This window comes from Tupaia chinensis, unplaced genomic scaffold (genome assembly GCF_000334495.1).
Source record: "Tupaia chinensis unplaced genomic scaffold, TupChi_1.0 Scaffold149383_1, whole genome shotgun sequence".
NCBI classification, from domain to species: domain Eukaryota; kingdom Metazoa; phylum Chordata; class Mammalia; order Scandentia; family Tupaiidae; genus Tupaia; species Tupaia belangeri.
This window is the reverse complement of record NW_006209227.1, coordinates 1745755-1771400: the sequence shown is the minus strand read 5'-3', so window position 1 is coordinate 1771400 and position 25646 is coordinate 1745755. Positions and strand designations below refer to the sequence as shown.

Sequence of the window (25646 nt, the reverse complement as noted above, 5' to 3'; positions counted from 1 at the left end):
CGGCATTCTCACGCAGAGGGCCTGAGGCTGGGCGAGGGGAGCTCTAGAAGGTACGCAGGTTCTGCTAGGCCCAGGCAGGACAGAGTACTCACTGGTTCCAGAGCAGCTAACTTACTCCTAGGCCCAAGGCTAGGCAAGGACTGCACCACTGGCATTGTCTGCTAAGGAGCATTTGCACAAGTTCGTTGCAAAAGGTAGGGTGAAGCCAGAACATCAATTAGGAAGCTCTAAAATAAGGCCTTTCAGATCTCTCCCAGCTGAAGGGCTCAGAGAAAGAAGTCTCTGAAAGAGAGCTATGCCAGTAGTCTGAGAGTCCCACGGGCGATCCCAGCAGCAGGCCACTGCTCACATGAAGGACCTCCCGAACCAACACACAACGCTGGGCAAGGAGAGTCTGGGTTAAGACATAACAACAACAAAACATGTCCTGTGACACAAAACGCAGGCTCCAGTCCACAATGTGCTGGTAAGCACTGAAGGATGAAGGCCTGCATCCTAACAACGGCTGACTCTCAGAGATGGAAAGTCATTCGGTTAAGTGACAACTGCCCAAGTCCCAGGAGGCCACTAATGTGGCAGTGATATCTAGGCCCCACTGTCTTCAACAGCCAATGTTTTCTGCTTCTTCATATACAATCTGGAATTTGTAAAGAAATAACTTTTCAGGACCAGCAGTTAGTGTAATGGCTATGTCACTGGACTCCCACGTAGTCGACCGCGGTTCGCGTCCCAGACCCGATGGCTTAAACTCACGCCGGGCACGTGTGCGTGCGTGCCCAAGATCCCGAGAAGAGAATGGAGGAGAAGGGATTGCGGCGTGGCCATCCCCCCTGGGGAGGATTTCTCACTTTCTGTCTCTCTGTCTCTCTCTGTCTTTCTGGCAAGCGCATGCACCCTATAGCCAAAAACCTCTCAAAAAAAAAAAAAAAGAGAGAGAGAGAGATAAGAAGAAGTACTTTTTCTTTTCAGCCTTCAGATTAGACACTGGCCAGCTACCTCCAAAGTTCTCTACTCTCCTGTTCCAGCTTCCATTGAAAGGGATTTGAGGCAGAAAGCCGAGATGAGGGTCCCATGCCAGACACAGCCTTACCAGGGAAGACCATCTGGGGTTCTGGTCACAGAGCCACCTGCTCAGACACCATCCCTGTGCCTTGGCTCCAGTCATGAGGCCACGTGGGCCGGTGGAGTTTGGAGGCAGGGGTATGAGCTCCGCCAGCCACAGAGAACACTGTCTTAGTGGAGTTGCTCGGGAAGGAGAAGGCAGGTAGCCCAGGATGGCCCTGCTGCCTCTCACCCACATGGGGTCCAGACACGTGTCAAATGTGCAGGTTGCATTGAAGAAACAAAACAAAACATGGAAACACTGACCTGATCCAAACGAAGCGCACCATCCACAAAGCGCTGTCGGCGTAGCTGCTTCGCGATTCTGTGGAGATTCAGTACAGCCTGGTGGACCTCCTTGCTGCTGTGCTCTGGAGAAATGGCGGGCAGCTCCTCCTCAGGGACCGTCTCTGTCGGGCTGTCAATCATGCTCTGTGCATGCTCGTAGCTCAGTTTGGCGCAGGAGTGAATGATGGTCCGGCCAAACCACTCAGCAAGGATCTGCAAGGACAGAGGGTGGGGCTGTGAGGAGAGCTCTTTCCAGGCTTTGCTTCCTTCACCCACACACTCCACAAAGGCTTACTGAGCCCGACCCTGTGTTCAGACGGTGCCAGGCTCTGGGGGAGGCATGTGGAACCAGACTCAGAAGCTGTTGCCCTCAGGGAGTTTAGATCTGCCAGCCCCGGGCTGGCTTCAGTAGGCACAGGAGGTCTCTGGATGGCCCCATGCACCAGTGGCACAGGCAAGGCCAGCTAGGGACTTGAAGTAAAGGCCCCAGAAGGCTTTTCCATTAGTTTGGGTGAGTGGTTGTCAATGTCAAAACTGGAGGAGAAAAGAAGGGGCAGCAGCCGAAGACGGGACCGAGGACCCTATGGACTGGTAAAGGGTCCATAGGGCTGTGGCTCGGGAGAGTCGACTGAGTGTTGGGAACAGAAAGCACAGGGGAAAACGAGAGCAACTGCTGACTTAAAACAATTATTCCAGGGACCAGCAGTTGGCCTAATGGCTATGTCACTGGACTCCCATGTAGTCGACTGCGGTTCGAGTCCCAGACCTGGTGGCTTAAACTCATGCCAGGCACGTGTGCGTGCATGCCCAGGATCCTGAGAGGAGAATGGAGGAGAAGGGATTGCGGTGTGGCCATCCGCCCTGGGGGGTGTTTTCTCGCTTTCTGTCTCTCTGTCTCATTCTGTCTTTCTGGTGAGCGCACATGCCCTATAGCAAAAGCCTCTCCCCCAAAAATATTCCATGAGTGACAGGGAGAGACAGAGAGATGGAGAGACACAGCACCTCTGACAGGCTCTTGACACTTAGAGCTCCCCCAGCCCCCGCCAACCTGGATCATGGACACACGACACCTGGCATACGCAGGGAGGCTCTGCATGTGAGGTGACCTTTCATGTGGCTCCACCTTCCAGAGTGTCATTTTACCGCTATGCCACTGTCTGACCACCCAATTTTTTATTTTTTTGATTCAGTAAAAATAGTCTTATAAAAAGTCTTGAATCAGAAATATCAGACTTTAATTTTTCTTTTAAGAAATGCCAAAATGATAGTTTCCAGATAATTCTAAGAATTATCCCTATCCAAAAGTATAAGGGATTCAAAGAATGTGCTCGTGAGTCTCCTCCGCTGGCACACGGGTCCTGAGCATCCTGAGTGTGTCCCAGGAAGCACGTGTGTGTGCTGCAGCTGGGGCACTGCACAGCCAGCCAGGTGACATCCAACAGCCCGGTGGGGGTGCTGTGGTGCGGGTGCTGTGGTGGGTCTCCTGGGCCCGCTCAGGCTCAGCCAGGCTCATTCTCCTAGCACATCCACATTTCCTAAACAGAGCTGCTCAGTCCAACCTCTGGAATGGCAGGACCATGACCTATGCATTCCTGTGGTCTCCAACTGTTCCCCTGGAGATTTAGCTCATTTCCTGTTCGCTGCTGCATTCCAAACCCAGTCGTGCTTCCTTCCGTGCGTATGTCTTTGGCAAGTTCAGGAACATCGGCTTCCACTCTACCAGCTCCTCTTCTCTACACCTTGCAGGTGGCTTTGCAGATTCCCTCTGGCAACCAGGTTCCAGGGGATGTGGTCTCCTGGGGTTAATGTCCCTTTTCCCTAGAGGACACTTGCATGTTGGGCAACCATTATACCCTGAGTGGGCATCTGTTTCAATGGTGGGTCAAGATCTGCTTTACAAATCTAATGCAGGCCCAGTCATGGTGGCATAGCCAGCAGGGAGCTGCTGCACAATGCTGGAGTCATATGGGAGGCCCAGGGTTCGGATCCCTGGGTTGACGTGAACAAGCCAGGCATGCTGTGGGTGTGCCTGTGATCTCAGCTGACTAGACGGCTAGGTAGGAGGAATTGCAATATGGTAAGATCCTGCCAGGAGTCTCTTTCTTTTTCATGCAAGAAATCTTTAAAAAAAAAAAATCTATGGGGCCGACAAGTGGTGTGGTGGTTAAGGGCACTGACTCCCACATGGCCGATTGTGATTTGAGTGCCAGACCTGGCAGCTTGCTTTCTTGCTTTCTCTCTCTCTCTCTTACTCTGCCCCTCTCTGGTCAAATTAAAATAAATAAAATTAAATAAAGTAATTCTTTAAAAAGAAAAAACCTAATGAAAACTCTGGGACCTTCCCTCAGGGTATGCGCAAAGTTTTGCAGCAAGTTCCGCAAGCTTCCTACACCCTCCCAGTCCCAAGCCCCCATATCTCATCTCTGTATGTCATGTTGCTCCCTCCACACCCTCTGATTGCTGAGCCAGGGCATCCTGCGGAGTTCTAAAAGTGAGTACCTGTCACCTGCCAGCATCAGGAGCCTGCACTACTTGTCACGGCCTGCTCCCCTCCCAGGTTGACAGCACATGGCAGGTTGTTTGAGCCACTCTTTCCCCTAATAGGCCCCTTTGCTCCTTCGTTTCCTTATCTGTCAAGATGGATCCCTTCCTAACAGTACACACGGACACCACCGAATCAGGGAGACGGTTCTGATGGTCAGTTTCCTATAGCTCTTTCCCCTAACTTCAGCTGCAGTCCTCAATGCCTGCATCCTGGAAAATCTTTCCCAACCTTTTTCATTCATGACAGAGAGTCCATGCACATGCATCTCACACACACACGCACACACACACACACACACACACACACACACATATGTACCGGGAGAGAGAGAGATCAATCAATCGATCTAGGTTGTTCTAGTGTGTTCCAGGGATCCAAACCTGTGGTCATCCATGTGGCATCCAGCACTACAGTTCAGCTTATTACCACCAATTCCAGCACAGCTGGCCACCAAGGCTGGGCCCCAGCTTCCTTTTTAAACATACAAAGTTTATGAGGTGGAAGCTTGAAGAGGAGCTTCCTGCCAGTGATGGGGCCTCTGGCAGCAGAACCTACCTTACCTTAAAATTCCTTTGCTTCTGGGAGTCACACCTCACAGGCACCAGAATAATTCCCAGGCCAGAAAACCCAGGTTTAAAACCATCTTTGGGGTGTGTGTGAGGGGTGCAGGGGCAGAAGAGAGGCTGAAGGAAAGCAAAGATCCAAGCAGAGGTGACCCCAGGAGCAGCCAGCCTCAGAGCACAGAAGGAAGGCCTCTCTGGATGGAACACCTCATTAATTTCCAATTTGGAAACTGCATTCACATCAACGCCCAGTCCATAACCAGGGCCAGTGGCAGAAGACAAAAGGACAAAAAGTTTTTCATGGAAAAAGTAAATGAGCCACGAGGAGATTTATAAACAAAACCCTTCAGAAAGAAGACCTCGTCCTTCCTCTTTCCTTTGCTTAATCACAGGATCTGGGTCGCTCTCTTCTGTGGCAGGCGAGGTTCCTGCACACACTGGAGGACACATTTTTGAGAATGTCACATTAAACACAGTGCCAGTGCCAACTGCACGCATCCGCTGGGAGAGAACCCGGTTGGAAAGGAGCACACGATATTTATGAAGGCATCAGCCCTAGGACCCACTTTCTGGTCCAACTGGAAACAGTACAATGCTGTTGGTGTTATACTCTTGCACCTACTAAAGCCACCTAAACATGGCTGGGAGGAGTGCATTATTCAGCCTGTTTTACAGTAGAGAAAATAGACCAGGGACTTGTCAAAGTCACACAAATTTTGCAGTGGCAGTCAAGACAAGAACCATGTCTAAACATGTAAAGACTCAAAATCTAGGATTATTTTTCTTGTTATTTTAGTGAGGGTGATAAAGTAGGCAGAGCTAAATGAAGAAACTAAGTACGCCTCAAATACACATCAATAGTCTACATTTTCTAGATACGAAGATCTGAGGAAACACATCCTTTGAAAAGTGTTCAGTTCTATTCAAATATATTTTTAAATGTAGTCTCTGAAAAATGGCATTACCTCATTAAGACATTTCTGGTTCAAAAAAACTGCTAATGGGATTAATTTATAGTTTTAAATTATTAGATGCAAAATCACTTGGGCAGCAGCTCTGGGCTTCCATATGTAGAACATTTAATTCAGAAAACTCATCAGGAAGAAAGACACATTTTACTGGTTGGAACAAATCTTGACTGGAGTAGTTGCGAGTACAATGGAACAGATTTCTGTTGCTTTGTGCAGTTGGGAAGATAGGACCACCATCCTTGGGTGAAGAGCATAGCAGTGAGAGAGGTCAAGGGGCCAAGAAGAAAGTATGTGGAAAGCAGCTGGGCAGAAGGAGGGGCTGGAAGAGAGGGAAGAGAGGAAGATCAAGTCTGTGCTGGAGAAGAAGGAATTTCCCAGGGAAGGCCCGGGTGGCTGCAGAGATAGAGGTGGTGGGGGCCTGAGGAGCAACAGGGGACTTTTCCATTAGGCAACCTCTTGATTAGGCTCTCTGTGACTGAGTAAGGCCCAGGTTTCTTCTTAGAAAACCAGAGAGAAGGTCATGGTGAGGTAAAAAAGTACCAGACTGAAGCATTAGCAGTAGCATTTTATACCCAGATGTATGTTCCCCTTTTGTTGGCAGATGGCCAGACTGTGTGGAGAACCCCTGAAGATATACAGAGCTCACCAGAGGCTCTGCCAAGGGAGCTGAGGAGGGACATGGGCAACACAGTGCCATAGGTTGCCAGACTGTTTTGGTTATGTTTATTTATACGTCAGAATGTCCTAAAAGATTTATTTGTAGAGGAAGAAAGCTTACCTGAATAAACTGTGTACTCTTCACTCTGTGCAGTGTCTGCTATCAGCTCATCCCCAGGGCTATAGTCAGACTCTTTCCTCCTACATCTTCAGGCAGTTGGCTAAATTTCTAAGCCTAAGAATAAGGGAAAGAAGGAGACTTCCCCAAGTGTTTTCTCACTGAACTCAGGAAATGGTGTGCTGTCTGAAGAGAGCCTAGAGGCCCTGGATGTGGTAGGGAGACAAAAAGACATCCTAGAGGCCCAGAATGTGGTAGGGAGACATTCCTGTGACAGTAGGTGAGAGAACTAAGCCTGAGAAGGCCTCAGAAGTGCTCCCTTTCCCAGGGAACAATGGCCTGAGTGTGGGCATGGTAGGAGAAATCTTTAAAGGATCACTGTGGTCTTCATGGGTTTCATGGGCTGGCTGGGAGGCCTAAGGATGAGGAAGGACGTTGGAGGTGGGGAGAGGAAGGAGAAAAGGAAGGGAAGTGGGAAGATTAATGCCTTTCGACAGGACCAATCTAAGCCATTTCACAAAAGTAGAAGTTCATCTTCCTTTTCCAGATACCCAGCACAGCAACCTGCTGTTTACAAACCTCAGGTCTTCTATCTTCAGATTTAAATCAAATAATAACATCAAAATGCAGGACCAGAAGATGGCATAATGACTATGTCGCTAGACTCTCATGTAGACAATGGTTCAAGTTCCAGACCCAGTGCTTAAACTAACGCTGGGTGTGTGTGTGTGCGTGCCCAAGATCCTGAGAGAATACAGGAAAAGGGATTGCACTGTGGCTATCCCCCCTCGGGGGTGATTTCTTGCTTTCTGTCTCTCCATCTCTCTCTGTTTTTCTGGCAAGAGCCTGCACCCTATAGCAAAAACCTTTCCCAAAAATAAATAAATAAATAACATCAAAATGCAGGAGAAAAGCTGGCAACAAATAATTTTTAGATCTTTGCATGACAGTCTTATAAATGATAAATATCTTATGTTCAATTTCTTTTTTTAATAAAGATTTTATTTTTTTAAGAGAGATTTTTGCTGTATGATGCCTGTGCTTGCCAGGGAGACAGAGAAAGATTGAGAGTAAAAAAGACTCCCAAAAATAAATAAATAAATAACATCAAAATGCAGGAGAAAAGCTGGCAACAAATAATTTTTAGATCTTTGCATGACAGTCTTATAAATGATAAATATCTTATGTTCAATTTCTTTTTTTAATAAAGATTTTATTTTTTTAAGAGAGATTTTTGCTGTATGATGCCTGTGCTTGCCAGGGAGACAGAGAAAGATTGAGAGTAAAAAAGAGATAAATCACCCCACAGGGGGGATGGCCACACCACAATCCCTTCTCCTCCTTTTGGGATTTTGGCCATGCACACATACGCACCCAACATGAGTTTCATGTTGCCAGGTCCAGCAATGTAACTGTTACGGCATCTGCTGGTCCCTCAATTTCTAGAAAATAATTTACTTTGAATTCTTATTTTAATCCCAAGGATTCACACCAAAATCTGTGCTCACAATTAGTCTGCCATTACCTTGAAGTGACCTTAGGTAAGCCATTTAATTGTCCCATGCCTTCATTAGGAAACTGGGACATGAGGGACAGAGGATGCAGTGGAGTTCTTCCAAAGGTTTCCTTGTCCCAGTGTTGTCACTACAGACCTGAAATAAAACAGTTCTGTTCTGCCTGTGGTAATGACTAATGATGGATGTTCTGGTTGGCTAAACTTTGGATCCATCTTTGAAGCTCTCATCTCTGACTGGGAGCTGCATGGGCAAGAGTTCCAAATGGTGTCTGAGGATGAAACCCAACACCCTGAATCCGTGTCACTTCCCCATTCTCTGAAGTCCCAAGTTCCACAACACTCCTGGTGAGCCTCAGCTCTGTGGGCTTGTTGCAGACACTCCGAAGACTCAAGTATTGCATTTTCTTTGCCATATCTTACAGGATTCCCACAGGTGACAGAGGGTGTGTCAGCTGCAGGGCTGGCTGAGAATCTGGAGGGGCTGTGGCAGGGCAAACAGTGGGCCAGGGAGGCAGAAAACATGCTGCCCTTGAGAGCTGGCTGAGGAGCTAGCAGAATACTGTTGATGAAAACACAGACCAAGGGGGACACCATGCCAACAGGCAGCCTGAATGGACGGGGCACTGTGAAAACAGACTCACAACCATTGTGTGAAATCCCTTCTACATGTTTGCTGGTAGAAAGCACAATACTGTGGGGGAGAGAGAAGAAATTAGGAATGGGCTCTGCCTCTATAGACTTTAAAATTTAGCAAGACCACAGATCTGTGTGCAGGCGGAGGAAGAGTTCCTCACAGGCAGAAGCCTTAACCATCATGACACCTGCTGTCCCCGATGAGCAGGATGCTTACTGGCAGAGCTGAGAGAAAGACCACTCAAAGAAGCAGCAGCAGATGCAGTCTCAGAAGTACGGGCACCACCACGTCAGGTCCAACAAACCCTTCCATGGCAAGTGCAAAGGCTGAGGGCCTAGAGGCTGGGTGGCAGATGGTTGTGTGGTGGGGCTGGGCTGGGGAGGTCCTTGCATGTTACATTCCCATGGCTACTTAAGACATTCTGTCAGAGAGACTGAACAGCAGTGCAAGGGGACCAGATTCAGCTTCTAGAAAGTCATCTATTACCACGAAGGTAACAGAACAGAGGCCATGACCAGTTTATCTGGGGCCCCAGGGGAAGACAGCAAAGACTTGAATGGGAGTGGGAACCAAGACAACAGGACAGAGGGTGGATTAGACATACTCTACAAAGGTGAAACTCCTAGCACTTGGTGCTCAGAGGTGGCAGACATGGAGCAGGGAGAGAGGCCTGGTGGCTGCTGATGGCATGACAAGACCTAGGAAATTTGGGGCATAAACTCAGGTTACAGCAGGAGCATTTTTACTGTAAGAAGAGCAGAAAAGATAGGAAAAGGCAGAAAGGACTTCTGTGTGGAAGAGGAGACTTCAAGAGATCAAGCCCTTAGCCTCTCTGATTTCCGGGAAGGATAAATGAAGTCACCTGGGAGAATGGGCGGTCTAGGAGGAAGGAGGAACGGAGGCCACTAAGATGCAGAAGGACCACTCTGGCAGCTGTGGGGAGAGACAATGAGGCATGAGGAAATGCAGAAGCCGAGGGACAGCAAGGTGGCCATGACATTAGTCCTGGTGAGAGAGGGTCGTTTGGGTCCATGTGACAGTGCAGGTAGTGACAGGGCAGAGGTGGATTCTGGAGGTATTCAGAAGGCAACAGAAGTGATTTACTGGTAGACTGGATGCTGGAGGTGGGCTAAAAGAAAGACCAAAATCAGAATGCCCCGTAGTTTGGGGCCTGAGTAAATGAGTGACTTCCAGAGGACATTCTGGGTCCTCACTGACCTGGGAAAGCACATGGCAGGGATGTTGCAGGAGACGGAAGCTAAGAGTAGCTATTACTAATCGTGAGACCTTCCTTTATCATCCTGACCATCCTCACTGTCTGTGGCTCTAAGGCCCAAGGACTTAGTTACCAAGTCACATTCACTGCAGGTGACTGTCTTTGAAGTCTAACACTGGTATTTTTACCGAGAGAATTCAAATTGAGATGTCTCTGCTGAGTGCGGCACACGGACCTGGCCTCTGTGGTGCAGGACCTTCCACTCCTGGTACCAACTAAGGCAGAAGTGCCAGAGGGGATCTGACATGGTTGGAGCAGATTTCCTGGCAGCAGAGTTGCAGCTCCTGAAGCATGGCATCTAGTTAGGTTGATTTTCTCTTATGATAATATAATCACAGAAATCTCAATTAGAGAACAACATTTTCACGGCCGCTATGTGAGAAATATATCAGAAACAGATTCTTCTGTGTATATGGACCTAAACACCTGGGCATAGGCTTCATGAAAGCACAGATGTCTGGGATTCTCTTGAGGGTATTTAAAAAACTCTAGTGGGTGTCACAGAAAGGAAGTCAGACCAGCCTTTCTATAGCTGCCCATGCCTGATCCACAGAGTAAGACACTCCAGGAGACTAAGAAACAACAGCTTTCTCCACTTCGCCTCCAGGGAGACTGGTGACCATGTAGTAGCCACAGTGGCCTGATGTCTGGCCCTGTCCTGGCTCCTTGCAAGCTCAAGCCCTTAGCCAAGAGATGCCATGATGGCAAGCAGAGTTGGACTCAGGCTTCAGCCACAAAGGCATCCTGCAATACGGTGTGGTCATGCCACAACCTCACCTCCTCTACTTCTCCATGCCAGGATTTGGGGTATACACACGTGCCTAGCCTGTCCCCCCCTCCCCAAGCCATGGGTTGCAATTCAAACTACATGATATGTCACATGGGATTCGGCTCTCTTAACCAGGCCACAGGCTGGCCTATTACTCAGTCTCAGGACAGAGCAACTCCTTACTCCGCTGGACTTCTGACCCTCCCACTTGGTTCCAAACTTTGCCCACCCTATACCCACCCCCTTAAAAGCTTAACCCAGGCTTTCCTTGCTAACATCTTGAACACCATCCCTTGGGCGTGAATCTGGAATCTGACCTCTCTTTTTGAGCTTCTTGACTGTGGGTAAGGGAGACTCACCTATATCCCAGGACTAACCAACCAGGTGGACCTCTCATATAGTCCCTTGGTCTGAGCAGGGTGTTCAGATAACAAGGGGCAAGGAGCGTGGTTAGTGGGCTTTGCCCCAAACTCTGTCTGGGGTCCAAACCCTATTTCCTATCTGGCTTGGTGTGTACTGAGGCCATCTTCACACCTGCTCTGTAGTCCCTCACGTCTGAGGTTGGACACCAGACACTGCCCCCAACAGAAACCCCAAAGGCCCACCGAGTTTCAGAGTTGGCCACTTTCTAGTGCTTCTTTCATGACTCTCATAATTTAGAAGTTCATCAGCTTGGGCCCCCCCCCCCATATGGCATGTGTATTTGCCTATGAGAGACAGAGAAAGAGAGAGTGAGAAATCACTCCCTGGAGGAGACGGCACACAACAATCCCTTCTCCTCCATTCTCCCCTCCAGCATGCACACAAGCATATGTGCATGATTTTTAAGCCTCTGGGTCCAGGATTCAAACCCCACTCAGCCATGTGGGAGTCCAGTGCCTTAACCACCACACCATCTGCTGACCCTGCTCAGGCAGCTTTTTATTTCTTGGGTCTGACCCCGGCAGGCAGAATTCAGACCCAAGGTTTTTCGGCTGACTCGTTAGTTTTCTTTCATGGGCTTTTATTTTCTATTTAAACCGTCTGTTAAACCATTTTGGATGGTACCAAGGTATTAGTATTCACTACTAGGTGTGCTAACGTCATTGTGGGCATGTAAAAAAATGTCCTTTATTTTTTAAATTTTTTTTAGGTTTTTGCCATAGGGTGTGTGCACTTGGTGGAGAGACACAGAGAAAGGGAAAGTGAGAAATCACTGCTCAGGGGGCATAGCCACACTATGCAATATCATCTCCTCCATCCTCTTCCTGGGATTTAGGACATATACAAACATACCTGGCATGAATTTAAAGCTGCCAGATTTGGGATTCGACCTGCAGTCAGCCATGTGGGATCCAGTGCCTTAACCACCAGGCCACCTACTAGCCCCTGAAAATGTCCACATTTTTAAGGGTTTCATATTGAAATGTGTATTTAGCACTTTAAGGTAAACAACTGACACTGTTAATTGTCAACAATAAAATTCAAGCTTTCAGAATATTAGATGTTTGGAAATCTTACATCTGATACATGCCCTTGATGGATCAGAGTGATAGTGAAGTTAACAAAAGTGCTTTTTTTGATATTATAAATAGAAATGTATCCACATTTAGAAGATCACCATAATAAGCCATTATTTTTTAAGGGACCAATATATAATACTAACAAATAATGTGTGGGTAAAAGATCCACTAGAAGTGTAAGATAAGCCAGTGGATTTTTATGGACCCCAGCAAAGAAGGTTCAGTTGGGGACCAGCAGTTAGCATAATGGCTATGTCGCTGGATGCCCACGTGGTCGACCGCGGTTTGAGTCCCAGACTCAGTGGCTTAAACTCACGCCAGGCACATGTGCGTGTGTGCCCAAGATCCCGAGAGGAGAATGGAGGAGAAGGGATTGCGGTGTGGCCATCCCCCTTGGGAGGTGATTTCTCGCTTTCTCTCGCTCGCTGTCTGTCTCTGTCTGTCTGGCGAGCGCACGCTCCCTATAGCAAAAACCTCTCCAAAAAAAGAAAAAAAAAAAGGTTCAGCTGATATCGAGGTTGGTCTGCTGGGGCTGTCATAACAAAATACCACAGCCTGGTGCCTTAAACAACAGAAACTTATTTCTCACACTTCTGGAGGCCGGAAGTTCAAAATCAAGGTGCCAGTCAATTCAGCTCTGGTGAGGGCTCTCTTCCTGATTTGCTAATGGATGCCTTCTTCTTCATTGCCTTTATTTTAAAGAATTATTTCCTTTTATTTATCATTATTATAATTTTTTAAATTTGCTATAGGGCATGTGTGCTCTCCAGAGAGAGACAGACAGAGAGAGGGAAAATGAAAAAGCAAAATGCCAGATAGGGGATTTGAACTGTGGTCAGCCATGTGGGAGCCTAGTGCCTTAACCATAACGTCGTTGGTTGCCTTCTTACCTAGCCCTCCCATAGTGGAGAGAGTGTGTGTGTGTGAGCTCTCTGGTGTCTTAAAAGGATGCTAATCTTAGTGGGTTGTACCGCCCTGGTGACCTAATCTAAACGTAATGACTTCCCTATAGGCCTGAGCTCCAAATATCGCACTGGGGGTTAGGGTTTCAACACATGAATTTTGGAGGAACAGTCCATAGAAGATATAGTTTCAGAATCTAGGCTGCAACTAACTTTTCAGAAATTATTTGTTGAATTTTGGTGTAGTACAAAGATAAATGTCCACAATGATCTGAAAAAAGTTAAAGCTCTTTTCTTTTCCAACTACATATCTGTCTGAAGGTGGATTTCCTTCATGTATTTCAATCAAACTTTTATAAAAGCATGTATGTAGGAGAATGCAGTTCAATGTCTTTTTTTTTTTTAAAGAGGATTTTGCCTCAGGGCATGTAGGCTTGTTGGAGAGAAAGAAAGAGTGGGAAATAGAGAAATCAACCTCCAGGGAGGATGGCCATGCCACAGTCTCTTCTCTCCCAGGATCTTGGACATGCACTCGCTCACACCTGGCATGATTTTCAAACCACCAGGTCCAGGACTTGAACCGTGGTTGCCCACGTGAGAGTCCAGCGACATAACCACTATGTCATCTGCTAGTCCCTCAATGTCTTCTTTAAGACAGACATGAAGGAGATATGTGAAAATATCAAACTTCTAATTCTTGTGTTTGGGAAAATGTATTTTCCATCAAATGTTATTTATGTTTCTATATAATGGGTTTGTTATTGTTATTTTAATTAAAAGAAGTTTAAAATTTTTATTGGTTTCAAGTGTTAGTAGGGTAAACAGTGGTAATGCATATAAACAAATCTCCTTGAGGTTCTTGGTAAATTTTTAGCGTAGTCTTGAGACCACAGAGTCTGATAAATGCTAGTCTAACTCATTGCTCAAGAAATGCAGAAGCATGGACATTTTAACTATTTCACTTTCTCGGCATCTCTCCTAGAGTCTTCTGACCTGCTAGAGTTTGGATGTATGCCCTTGGAACTGTTTTCACTATCATTATCTAGTACACAAGCCAGCAAACTAAGATCTGTGGGCCAAATTCAGCCTGTCACCTGCTTTTAAATGAAGTTTTTCTAGAACATAGCCAGGTTTGTTCGTTTACAGAGTCTGCTTTCCTATTATGAAATGAGTTTATTTTTGGTCAGAGGGAACCCAGGAGTTTAGTAGTTGTGACAGACACCATATAGCCTATAAAGCTAGAAATATTTACTATTAGGGGCCAGCAGATGGCATACCAGTAATGTCACTGCAGTTCGAGTCCCAGACCTGGTGGCTTGAAAATCACGCCAGGTGCATGTGCATGTGTGCCCAAGATCCCAGGAAAGAGAATGGAGGAGAAGGGATTGTGGCATGGCCATGCCCCCTGGGGGATGATTCTCATATTCTCTCTCACTGTCCCTCTTTCTCTCAGGTGAGCACATGTGCCCTAAGGCAAAAACCTCTTAAAAAAAAAAAAGTAGTAGTATTTACTACCTGGTCCTTTGCAGGAAAAGTTTTCCCACCCCAATCTAAGTGATTCCTTTACTTTTTTCCTATGTTGTTTGGCTGTTTTTGGGGTCTCACTCTTTTTCAATTTACGTCTTCATTCTGGTGAAGCATATCTTCTAGCAGCTTCCTGTGCTGAGGTGTAAGAGGGATTCATTTTTTTTTTTTTTTGAGACTGCTTATCAGAAAATGTTCTTTCCTACCCTCACATTTTACTGATAGCTTAGCTGGGTACAGAATTTTCGCAGGGAGGTTATGGTTTTTCAGAAAGCTTTGCTTCACTATCATCAAGTTCCTATGGTAGCAATAGAAAGGGCTGAAGTTATTCTGATCTCCAGTCAAGTAAATGTGATCCCTGCTCCTCCTGCTCAGAAACCTAGAAGGTCTAGGGGGTTTCAGTCTGTGACGATGACCTACATGGAGTCACACTGAGACCTCCCTGAATATGCAGGGCATGCTCAAGCCCATGATCTGGGGCTGGAGGAAGAGTAGAGTTGGAACATAGTCTCAAGACCCCTGTTGGGGGTATACATGCACACACTCTCTATTTCGCTCATATTTTAAAAAATAAATAAATTGGGACCAGCAGTAAGGGGAGTAATGGCTATGTCGCTGGACTCCCACGTAGTCGACTGTGGTTTGAGTCCTGGACCTGATGGCTTAAACTTACACTGGGCACGTGTGCATGCGTGCCCAAGATCCCGAGAGGAGAATGGAGGAGAAGGATTGCAGTGTGACCATCCCCCCTGGGGGGTGATTTCTTGCTTTCTGTCTGTCTCTCTTTGTCTTTCTGGCACACCCTATAGCAAAAACCTGTCCAAAAATGTCAAGTAAATGTGATCCCTGCTCCTCCTGCTCAGAAACCTAGAAGGTCTAGGGGGTTTCAGTCTGTGACGATGACCTACATGGAGTCACACTGAGACCTCCCTGAATATGCAGGGCATGCTCAAGCCCATGATCTGGGGCTGGAGGAAGAGTAGAGTTGGAACATAGTCTCAAGACCCCTGTTGGGGGTATACATGCACACACTCTCTATTTCGCTCATATTTTAAAAAATAAATAAATTGGGACCAGCAGTAAGGGGAGTAATGGCTATGTCGCTGGACTCCCACGTAGTCGACTGTGGTTTGAGTCCTGGACCTGATGGCTTAAACTTACACTGGGCACGTGTGCATGCGTGCCCAAGATCCCGAGAGGAGAATGGAGGAGAAGGATTGCAGTGTGACCATCCCCCCTGGGGGGTGATTTCTTGCTTTCTGTCTGTCTCTCTTTGTCTTTCTGGCACACCCTATAGCAAAAACCTGTCCAAAAATAAATAAATAAATAAATAAACAAATTAAAAAAGGAACTGACAGGATCTTTTCATTGTCCCCGTATTCTGAGATTTGATGATGCCGAGTCTTGGAGACAGGGCACATTTGTCTCCACCATGATGCAGGCAGTGGTCTCTCTTAACCTGGAGAGTCACGTCCTCCAGCAACGGGATATTTTCTAGAATGATTTAGTTCAATACTTCGCACCCTCCGCTTTCCCCATCCCTAGTTTTGGAATGCTTCTTGAACAGATGTTGGCTGTCTTGGAATGGTCCTCTAAGCTTCTCTTCTTTCCTATCTCTTTCTCAGACTATTCCTCAGCCTTCCCACTAGAATCCTGAACTGTCTTCACTCCTTCTATCCTGTTTTAAATTTCCCCTCCAAATATCTTTTATTAAAGTACCTTGGCTTGTGATTCAGATATTCTCTCTTGAAAACATTCTCTCAGGACATAAACTATCATTTCTTTTCCCTGTCGAGTGTGTTTTGTCTAATATGTTATATTAGAGGCTTTCTTCTTGGTTGTCTCTTCACACGTGGAAATGAAATTCCCAAAGTCCTGACTGTGGGTACAGCTTATCCGAAAGCTTCACTGTAGGGAGAAACAGCTGGGCTGTTCACTGGGAAACCCCTAAGGTTAGTACCTTCAGGTCTTTATTCTTTGCTACTCAGATTCCTCAGAGAAAGATTTTCCCATCCCCTGACTCACGGGTATAGGCCTGGTTCCCAGAACTCTGGGGTTGGCTGGGGAAAAGGCTGAGACTCTTAACACTCAGTATGCCAACACTCACTCCATTTCTCCCTAGGTACCACCCCACTTCTCAAGTGTGTCTGTGTCCCCTAGCCAGACAGCCCAACTTTGTCCTGTTCAGAGAATGTTTCTGGAGGCCAATCTTTCAGGATAAACTTCCAGCCAATCCTGTTGTTAGCCTCGTTTTCACCACCCCTTCCGCGCCTTCTAGAGTTATCTGGTCTGTGGACTTCTGAATTCCGTGAGGGTTCTGCTGTGTACGCTGGGCTGCTTCTGGCTCCTTGGATGGCTGGCGCGGGAGTCGGCCTTCTCAAGACTGCTAAGTCAGTTACCACTCTGCCATCTGCTCCCTGCTTCCAAGGCCTTGTTGCTGTTGTCTCCTCGCCCACTCTCTTTGTCCTTGTGGGTTTATGTCTTAAAAAAAATCCCTCTTCATTGTTGTTTTAGTGAGGTTTTGGGAGGGAATGAAAGCAAATGTGGGTATTCAGTCCTCCATCTTTATTTTGAGCCTCTTAATAATTAAATATCTTTTTAAAAAAATAAACAAAAACACTTCTGTTTAACACTGCAGCATGGAGAGCCACATGGTCCCCACGGTCTCCATGAACCACACAGCATACTGAGTGGGGACCGCAGCGTCCTTATCATTACTGACTCTGCGGAGAGTTGCTTCTCTTCTGGGGGAAGGGCCATCTTCCCTGGAGGCCCCTTTTGTTTACTCCCCAAGTCTGGGAGTGGCTCCTGGTGTCTCCTCCCTCCCCCAGCCCCTGGTTTCCTTACCTGGCGCCAGGACTACAGCATTACCTTGCTAATTCTCCCATAAACCTCCAGTCAACCGACGCAATGAGGCAGTGTAACCCTTTCTAAAATGCCATCTAACTCATGGCACATCAGCGGGACCCAAACCCTGCAATCCCCTGTGGCTGGCATTTGACTGTGACTCCATAGTTTGATTCCACCCCAGCTAAGCAAACTTCCCCAACATCTTCCTTCCAACAGGCCCTGTTCTCCTAACCGCAGCTTAGACGGCCTCCAGCTTCCACTCGTGCACACACCCTCACCCTGTCAGCTGCTCGAAGCCTCCCCACATGCCTCTGCCTGCTAGGTTTCTTCCTTCACCTGACAATGGCCAAGAAACAAGAGCTTATTTCCAAGGGCTTAGGTCAGTCTTGTCTTCTAAGTGGAAAGGACAGCTCTCGAGGCAGGGGCTCTTATATTCTTCTCCATGGCGGCTGCCCCCTACTCCCCTCATCCTGCCATGAAGCACTCTAGCTAGTGCCAGGTACCATGCTTTCCAGCATGGTACGGTGGTAAGTGGAGAAGGAATGACCGCGTGGAGGTTGTTACCTTGCCCTCTGGGGTCAGTGTCCAGATCACGGAGAAGGTCAGCTTGTCGGTCATGGGGTTGAGGCTGCACAGCTCCTCACAGAGCAGTCTGGGGAGCATGGGGACCACCTGCGGGCAGAGGACAGGAGCATGAGCACTGGACAGAACCGCAGGAGTCTGTCCTGGGCTGAGGAGCACCCCAGTGAGAACAGCTTCCACTCTTCTAGAGTGAGAAAGATGGAAGTGACTTTGTTCCCCCAAAACTCTGCAGAAAGACCACACTGTTCCCCCAACACTGTACAGAAAGACCACACTAGCTTATACTTCTAGACAAGCTTCTAGTGTCCAATGGGAATGTGAGCTGAGAAAGTGAGGACTGGTGACAGATGATAAAAAAAATATATTATATTGTAGTATTGAAAAACAACTATTTTTAAAAATTATTTATTTTATTTTATTTATTCGTTCCTTTTATTTTATTTTATTTTTAGTTTGACCAGAGAGAGACAGAGGGTGAGAGTGAGAGAGAGAGGAAATGAGAAAGCAAGCCACCAGATTCAGGACTTGAACCCTGGTTGGCCATGTGGGAGTGTCCAGTGCCTTAACCACCACACCACCTGCTGGGCCCGAAAAACAACTATTGAGTTGTCGGAAAAGTCATGGCATTTTTCTATGTTTTTCTATGCAAAAATGCATCATGACTCTCCCAACGACCCAATGCATTTGACTATCCTCTAAAACTGAAGCTCCAGATGCACGAAGGTTGTACTTTTGGACTTAACTATTCCAGCTGAACCAAGGCCTGAGTGTAAACTCGCTACAGTTTCCTCAAAGCAAAATGGAGCTATTGCCGAGTCAATGCCTTAGTAATTAAACATACCCTAAGTTATCAAATTACATGTTGGAACATTAGCCAAACACGCCAATAAAATATCACTATAATAATAAAATTAAAAGGTTCATAAAATCAAGTTTCCTACATGAATATTATGGTCAACAGTCACCCATTTGGAAGTGTTTTTGAGCCTAAATAACTTCTTTTCCTTGTTGATCTACCACATAGTAAACTGAGTCAGTGGCATCCTCACTTTAATTAAACTTTTTTTAACTTACTTTGAAATGATGGCATAGCGTTTCCCAGGAGATTACTTTTTTCTAAAATTCTAAAGATGAAATGAGTATCTCTACCGTTGTCTCCTGAAGATACTGTCCCTCTGACCTTTAAGTCTGTTCCTTCTCCTCCTTCCTTCCTCTCTTCATGATACAGCATGTTTGTGCAAAAGCGAGAGTGAGAAAGGGAGGAAGGAGCACTTCCACCGTGTCTGGTAGTGTCACGATCCCCTTCCTGCCAGCCTCCAGCCCACAGGACCTTGGGCACTCATGGTCACACCTGGTGTGCCTCTGGCTGACCAGGCCAGGGATTGGCACCATGGTTACCAAGTGGGATTAGGCTTATTTATTTATTTATTTATTTATTAAGAATTATTTTACACCTCTCTCTCTCTCTCTCTCTCTCCCCCTTTCTTCTTCTTTCTCTATTTTAACTTGACCAGAGAGGGACAGAGTGAGTGAGTGAAAGTGAGAAAGCAAGCCTCCAGGTCCAGGACTCAAACTGTGGTCGGCCCTGTGGAATCCATCAGTGTTAACCACATGCCACCTGCTGGCCCTGTGATCAGGCTTTTCTTGAGCAAGCAGCGCGTTACTGCTACGCCACAAAGCTGGCCCCCTATAGTCTTCGTGGTTAATGTCACCACGCACCTCACATCTCAAAATAAAGACATCCGCATGACCAGTCGCTTCCTCAGCACGCTTATCGCAGACCTACTTGCAGGGTCACGTTGCACATGCTGACAATGGAACCCGTGCTGAGTAACTGCGGCCTGAGAAGTGAGAGGGGAACCGCTGTCACTGAGGTAAATTAGCTAATTAAATGTCTCAGTCAGCAAAACAAAATAAACCCCAGTGGCTTCTCATTCCTGTGGAGGGTCTACACCTGTATCCTGCATTAGTAAGCATCTTTGATATGAAAAAGTAAATTCTAGAACTCATGACCCACACCAGTAACTAATAATAAATAACTAGCATTATTCTAAAAGATGCCATATCTTTTAACATCTATATGACACCTAATGACAACCTAAAAAAATTGGTAATAGCTTTTGAAAAAAATTATTATTTATTTTATTTTATTTATTATTATTATTTTTTAATTTGACCAGAGAGTGACAGAGAAAGAGTTGAGTGTGAGGGAAAATAAGAAAGCAAGGTGCCAAGTTCAGGTCTCAAACTGCACTCGGCCATGTGGGAGTCCAGCACCTTAACCACCATACCACCTGCCAGTCCCAGTAATAGCTTGTATAACAACTTACTTTTGACTTTTTTTTGGTCCCCTTTCTTTCTTTTTCTGGAGAGGTTTTTGCTAGAGGGCGCGTGTGCTTGCCAGAAAGACAGAGAGACAGAGAGACAGAAAGTGAGAAATCACCCCCCAGGGGATGGCCATGCCGCAATCCCTTCTCCACCATTCTTCTCTTGGGGGATCTTGGGCATGCACGCACACGTACATGGAGTGAGTTTAAGCCACCGGGTCTGGGACTGGAACCATGGTCAACTACATGGGAGTCCAGCAACATAGCCATTATGCCAACTGCTGGTCCCACTTTTGACATTTTCTCTTGCCATTGTTTTTACAACATTAGTTCAGATGACACTGTATCTTCTTGGTTGGCTAACTTATTTAATACTACATTAAAATATGATTAAAATTTTAGCTCTTTTGTACATGTCAAGTGTTTTACAAAAATAATCCATCTCCACTTATATAAACATAACATTCAAAATACAGTAAAAGTTTTAGTATCATACTGTTTCATGATTGAATTATACATATTTCACATCATTTTACCCTTGGGCTGTGCTCCAGATTAAAGTGTACCTGCATCCTGGGCCCACTCGTATTTTGAAATCCTAATCCCTACTGAACTTGGAGAGTACGACTTTAGACATAACCACATGCAGCAGGGAAGAGCGCCCTCACCGGGAAGCAAGCCGGCCAGCACCTTGATCTACCTTGATCTAGAACTTAAGCTCTCCCTAGTGGGAGAGAATCAGGTCTGCTGTTTAAGCCACCCTAGTCTAAGGCACACTGTTACAGGCGCCTGAGCCGAGGCAGCCTAAGCCAAGCTGGGTGGCAGCGTGCTCTGCAGTCGTCTCTAGAGCATCAGCAGAGACACCGCCCGAACTGAGGAGTGGCTGCTCCTCGGCCGGCCTGCTCCGAGTACTCCACCTCCCCTTCCATGTACTGAGTGTCTCGTCTAAGTGTTCAGGGCAGTTCTTACTTGAACTTACAAAGTTGGTAGTGTAACAGGTTTGTTTGTCCGTCATTAGGTTTTTGTCATGGTGTGTATGCATTCGCCAGAGAGAGACAGACAGAGGGAAAGTGAGAAATCATCCCCCAGGGGGAATGGCCATGCCTCAATCCCTTCTCCTTCATTCTCCCCTTGGGATTTTGGGTACACGCGTTCAGGCGCCTGGTCTGATTCTCAAGTTGCCGGGTCTGGCACTCAAACCTTGCCCGACATGTGGAAGTCTGGCTTAGCCTCCATGCTGCCTGCTGGCCCCAGTAATACAGCTCTTGGCTTCATGTTTTAGTGTTTACCAAAACAAAGTCTTTGCTACTTGGGACTGGACTGGACCCTGGAACACAAAGAAAAGATTGATGAAAAAGCTGGAGAAATTAAAATAAAGTGTGGAGTTTCCTTAACAGTAATGTTCCAAGCCAGTTTCTTAGTCACAGCAAGTATAGCACAGTTAACGCCAGACATTAACAACGGGGCGGGCGCTGTGTACTCAGGTCCTCTCCGGACGACCTGTGCAGCTTTCTGTCAGTCTCAACACGTTCCAGATTATAAGAGTGCATTTATAAGACAGTTTTCATTAATTGATCTTGGTTTATAAATTTAAATATGAAATTAATTTATGCTAATTATCTCGTGAAAAACAGATATTGGAGTTTGGGGTTAACATTTTATTTTAAGGACCAGCAGATGGCATAATAGTTATATCACTGGACTCCCACATAGTCAACCACAGTTTGAATCCTGGACCTGGCAGCTTAAAACTCACACTGAGCACATGTGCATGTGTGCTCAAGATCCCAAGAAGAGAGTGGAAGGGATTGTGGCATGGCTATTCCCCCTGGGAGGGAGCGATCTCTCGCTGTCTCTGTCTCTCCAGTGAGCACATGTGCCCTATAGCAAAAATCTCTCTTAAAAAAATTATTTGTAAAAAGGGCTTCACTACTTTAAAAAAGAGAAAGAAAGGAAAAGAAAAAGAAAAAAAAGGGCACAAAATCTAAAGAATATTAACCAGAGGCCAGCACATAGCGTAATGGTTACGTCGCAGGACTCCCACATGGCTAACCATGGTTCGAGTCCCGGACCCGGTGGCTTGAAAATCATGCTGGGTACCTGTGTGTGCATGCCTCGGATCCTGGGAGGAGAATGGAGGAGAAGGGATTGCAGCATGGCCATCCCCCCTGGGGAGTGATTTCTGACTTTCCCTCTCACTATCTCTGTTTCCTACCTCTCCTGTGTGCATGTGTGCCCTAAGGCAAACAACCTCTATAAAAAAGAAAAAAAAAAGAGCATTAACCAACAGAGTAAAGTTTAGGCTCAGAGGCAGCCAGGCCAGGAAAAGCACAGGCTCTGATGCCTGCAGGGCTCGGGGTGTCCTCATGGATCCACCACTTCCCATTCAATTTGGGCAAGTCAGTGCAATGCTGAGTCTTGGCTTTCTTATCAGGAATACACTGAAGATGCTTGATGGACGCTGGCTCCCTGGCCAGCCACCAGTGTCTCAGGTCCTCCATCACCTGGCCCAGCCTCTGTCCCGGACCTGTCCTGCAAGCCCATCCTGTGGCCCCTTCACTCCCTCTTCTGTGCACTGCACCAGCTCCGGCGCATGTTGCTCCTTCTTTCTGGAGCACCTCTCTGGACACTTTGCGTCTGGAAAACTTCCATGCACCCTGTCTCAACGAGGCTGCCCAGCCTCGCTGAGGCAGGACTGTCCATGTTCTGCCATCTCACCATTCTTCCAGTGGGCACAGAGGCGTCCTCCCCGTCCACCATCGCTGCACCCTCCCTGCTCCTCTGCAACATGACTGCAGATTCGCTTCCCTACTGCTTAGCTACTTCTTCGGGCCCAGCCGCTGCCCTCCACAGTCTGTGGGGTCCTCGCCTGACCTGTGTGCCCTCTCTGTCCCACCTGTCGCACAGCACACACTCCATTTGCAGATGACTGTCACCCAGGAAACTAATCACCTAGTTTTCTGCTTACTGTATTATCTTGACAAAAACATCTATAGGCAACGAGTATTTTAAGTACAAGGTAAACTGCTGGGGTACTGGGCACTCCCCTAGGCAGCGCCAGCACACTCGGGGCCACCCAGGTTGGAAGCGCTGCTGGGGCCCAGAACTTTTCACAAAAGACTGTGTTTCACCCTGCATGCCGCAATTGTCAGGGGTCGAGGGCTGAGCGCTCCTCAGAGGGCCACCGCAAAGCTGCAGGGTAGCATGGCTGCACTCGGCTCCTGTTACTAAGTTTTCACCAGACCTTGAGGTAGAATTCAGATGGAATTCAGAGCGAGTGCTCTTCAGTCCACATGGTGGTGTAAACAGACGGGCTACTCCTACGTTGTTCAAAGGAAAGGAGTCAGGAGGTTACAATCACACGTGTGGCTTGGCACCTCGCGGCCTCTTGAAAACTGGCTCCTGCCGGGGTCATTGCACAGGTGCTCTCCCCACCCCTGGAGCAGCAGGCTCCCCGGGGAGGAGGCGGGGAAGGCAGTGCTCTCACATAAGCTACTCCCTCAAGTCCAAGTCACGGAAGTCCAGGGAGACCTGCCTGGCCCGAGCGCACAGTCCACCCCCCGCACTGCCTAGCTGAGGCCTGCCCTGCACCTGGCAAGGCCCTGAGCCGGGGTGCTGAGCACAGAACACCGCGTGTCCTGGAAAGGAAAGGGTCTCCAGGAGCTGAAGAACGCCGGCCACCAGCCACACTGCGGACTACACGTGCACCAACTGGGCCAGACCCAGGCCTGTCCTGCCTTGCCCTCATCAACTCACTGCTTGGTGAGGAAGACAGGGGTTACTTCCCCCAAGTTCCCACACTCCCTCACTTCCACTGTCCCCCTCAAGCCCACAGTGAACCTCGCAGTCTGTCCTGCCTGCTTCTGCCCGTCCTGACTAAACAGAGACTGAGTGAACAGTGGCTGTGGACACGTGGCCCTGACCTGTCTGAGCTCTCACCTAGGCGGTCTGGCATGCCTTCTCCCTGTGCCCCCAGGTTCAATTCCAACACCTGACCGCTCTCCCTACGCCCTCCCCAACTGCCTCTTGTTCCTTCGCAGCAGAAAACGTGTCTTCACAGCGAAAACCGATCTTTAGGCTCAGCCCTTCCCAAGCGGCCTCCAAGCCCTTTCCTTCAGCCAGTTTCCTCCAGCCTGAGCCCCTGTAGCCTTCCCCGTGTGCCTCTCCCCTGCCAGCTCACACTGGTCTCTGTCATGGCCTTGGGACAACTTACCTCGGCCGGTCTCGGAACTACCTGTCTGGCTGGCCTTTCCCCGGGGGCCTGCAGCCCAGGCTCAGAGCCGCTCGTTCTTAGGGACAGACACTACCCTGCTCCCCAGTGCAGGCCTCCCCTCCATTTACCATTAAGTGTCTCGACACGGTTTATGCTTCTTATCGTCATTCTCATCTCGTCACTTCTCAGCCCCAGATAACGATTTTTTTAAAAAGAGAAATTTAGCGTAAGGGCTATGTCGCTGGACTCCCATGTAGTCGACCGCGGTTTGAGTCCTGGACTCGGTGGCTTAAACTCACACTGGGCACGTGTGCATGCGTGCCCAAGATCCCGAGGAGAATGGAGGAGAAGGGACTGTGGTGTGGCCATCCCCCTGGGGAGTGATTTCTCGCTTTCTGTCTCTCTGGAGAGCGCATGCGCCCTATAGAAAAAAACCTCTCAAAAAAAAAAAAAAAAGAAATTTTTGCTACAGGGTGAGTGTGCTCACTCTAGAGACAGAGAGAGTTAGGGAGACAGAAAGTGAGAAATCACTCCCTGGGGGGTGATGGTCACCCCACGATCCCTTTTCCTCCATTCTCCTCTCAGGATCTTAGGCACACACACACACACACACACACACAGCATGGGTTTTACGTCCAGTGACGTAACCACTGTGTCATCTGCTGGTTCCAACAGTTTTTAAAAGTACATGTTCAGTGTAGAAATGTGAACTGCTGGGACCAGCAGATGGTGCAATGGTTATGTCCTGGACTCCCACATAGTCGACTGTGGTTCGAGTCCCAGAAGCAGGGGCTTAAAACCCACCGGATGCGTGTGCATGCATATGCATGTGTATGTGCCCAAGATTCCCAGAGGAGAATGGAGAAGGGACTGTAGCATGGCCATCCCTCCTGAGGGGTGATTTCTTGTTTTCGGTCTGTCTCTATGGCGAGTGTACAGGCCCTATAGCAAAAAAAACTCTCTTTTAAAGAAAGAAAGAAAGAAAGAAAGAAAGGAGGGAGGGAGGAAGGGAGGGAGGAAGGGAAGGGAAGGGAAGGAAGGAAGGAAGGAAGGAAGGAAGGAAGGAAGGAAGGAAGGAAGAAAAGTTAGCTGCTATCAAACCAAAACATGACAATAAATTTTTGAGGCCTACTCCTTAGACAAGATAATGCTACCATGTTGGTGCAACCCCCCTTTTTTGTGCACACGTGATTGTACTCTTTGTAAAGTAAAATACAGTCAATATCTATGCTTTTTATTTTTATTTTTTTAAGGTTTTGCCATAGGGTGCATGCACACACCAGAGAGAGAGACAGCCAGAGGGAAAGA

The 25646-nt window shown here is 47.5% G+C and overlaps 1 protein-coding gene across 3 annotated transcripts in view; it reads right to left on the bottom strand.

The window, feature by feature from the left end:
• Window positions 1-25646, bottom strand: part of DIS3L2 (DIS3 like 3'-5' exoribonuclease 2) — a 456478-nt gene that overhangs the window by 87369 nt on the left and 343463 nt on the right. For all 3 annotated transcript variants that reach the window (XM_006171133.3, XM_006171131.3, XM_027769346.1), the window contains 2 exons: window positions 17781-17888; window positions 1369-1602 (listed from right to left, as the gene is read on the bottom strand). In XM_006171133.3, the coding sequence (XP_006171195.1) occupies window positions 1369-1602; window positions 17781-17888 (342 nt within the window). The remainder of the gene's footprint in view (window positions 1-1368; window positions 1603-17780; window positions 17889-25646) is intronic.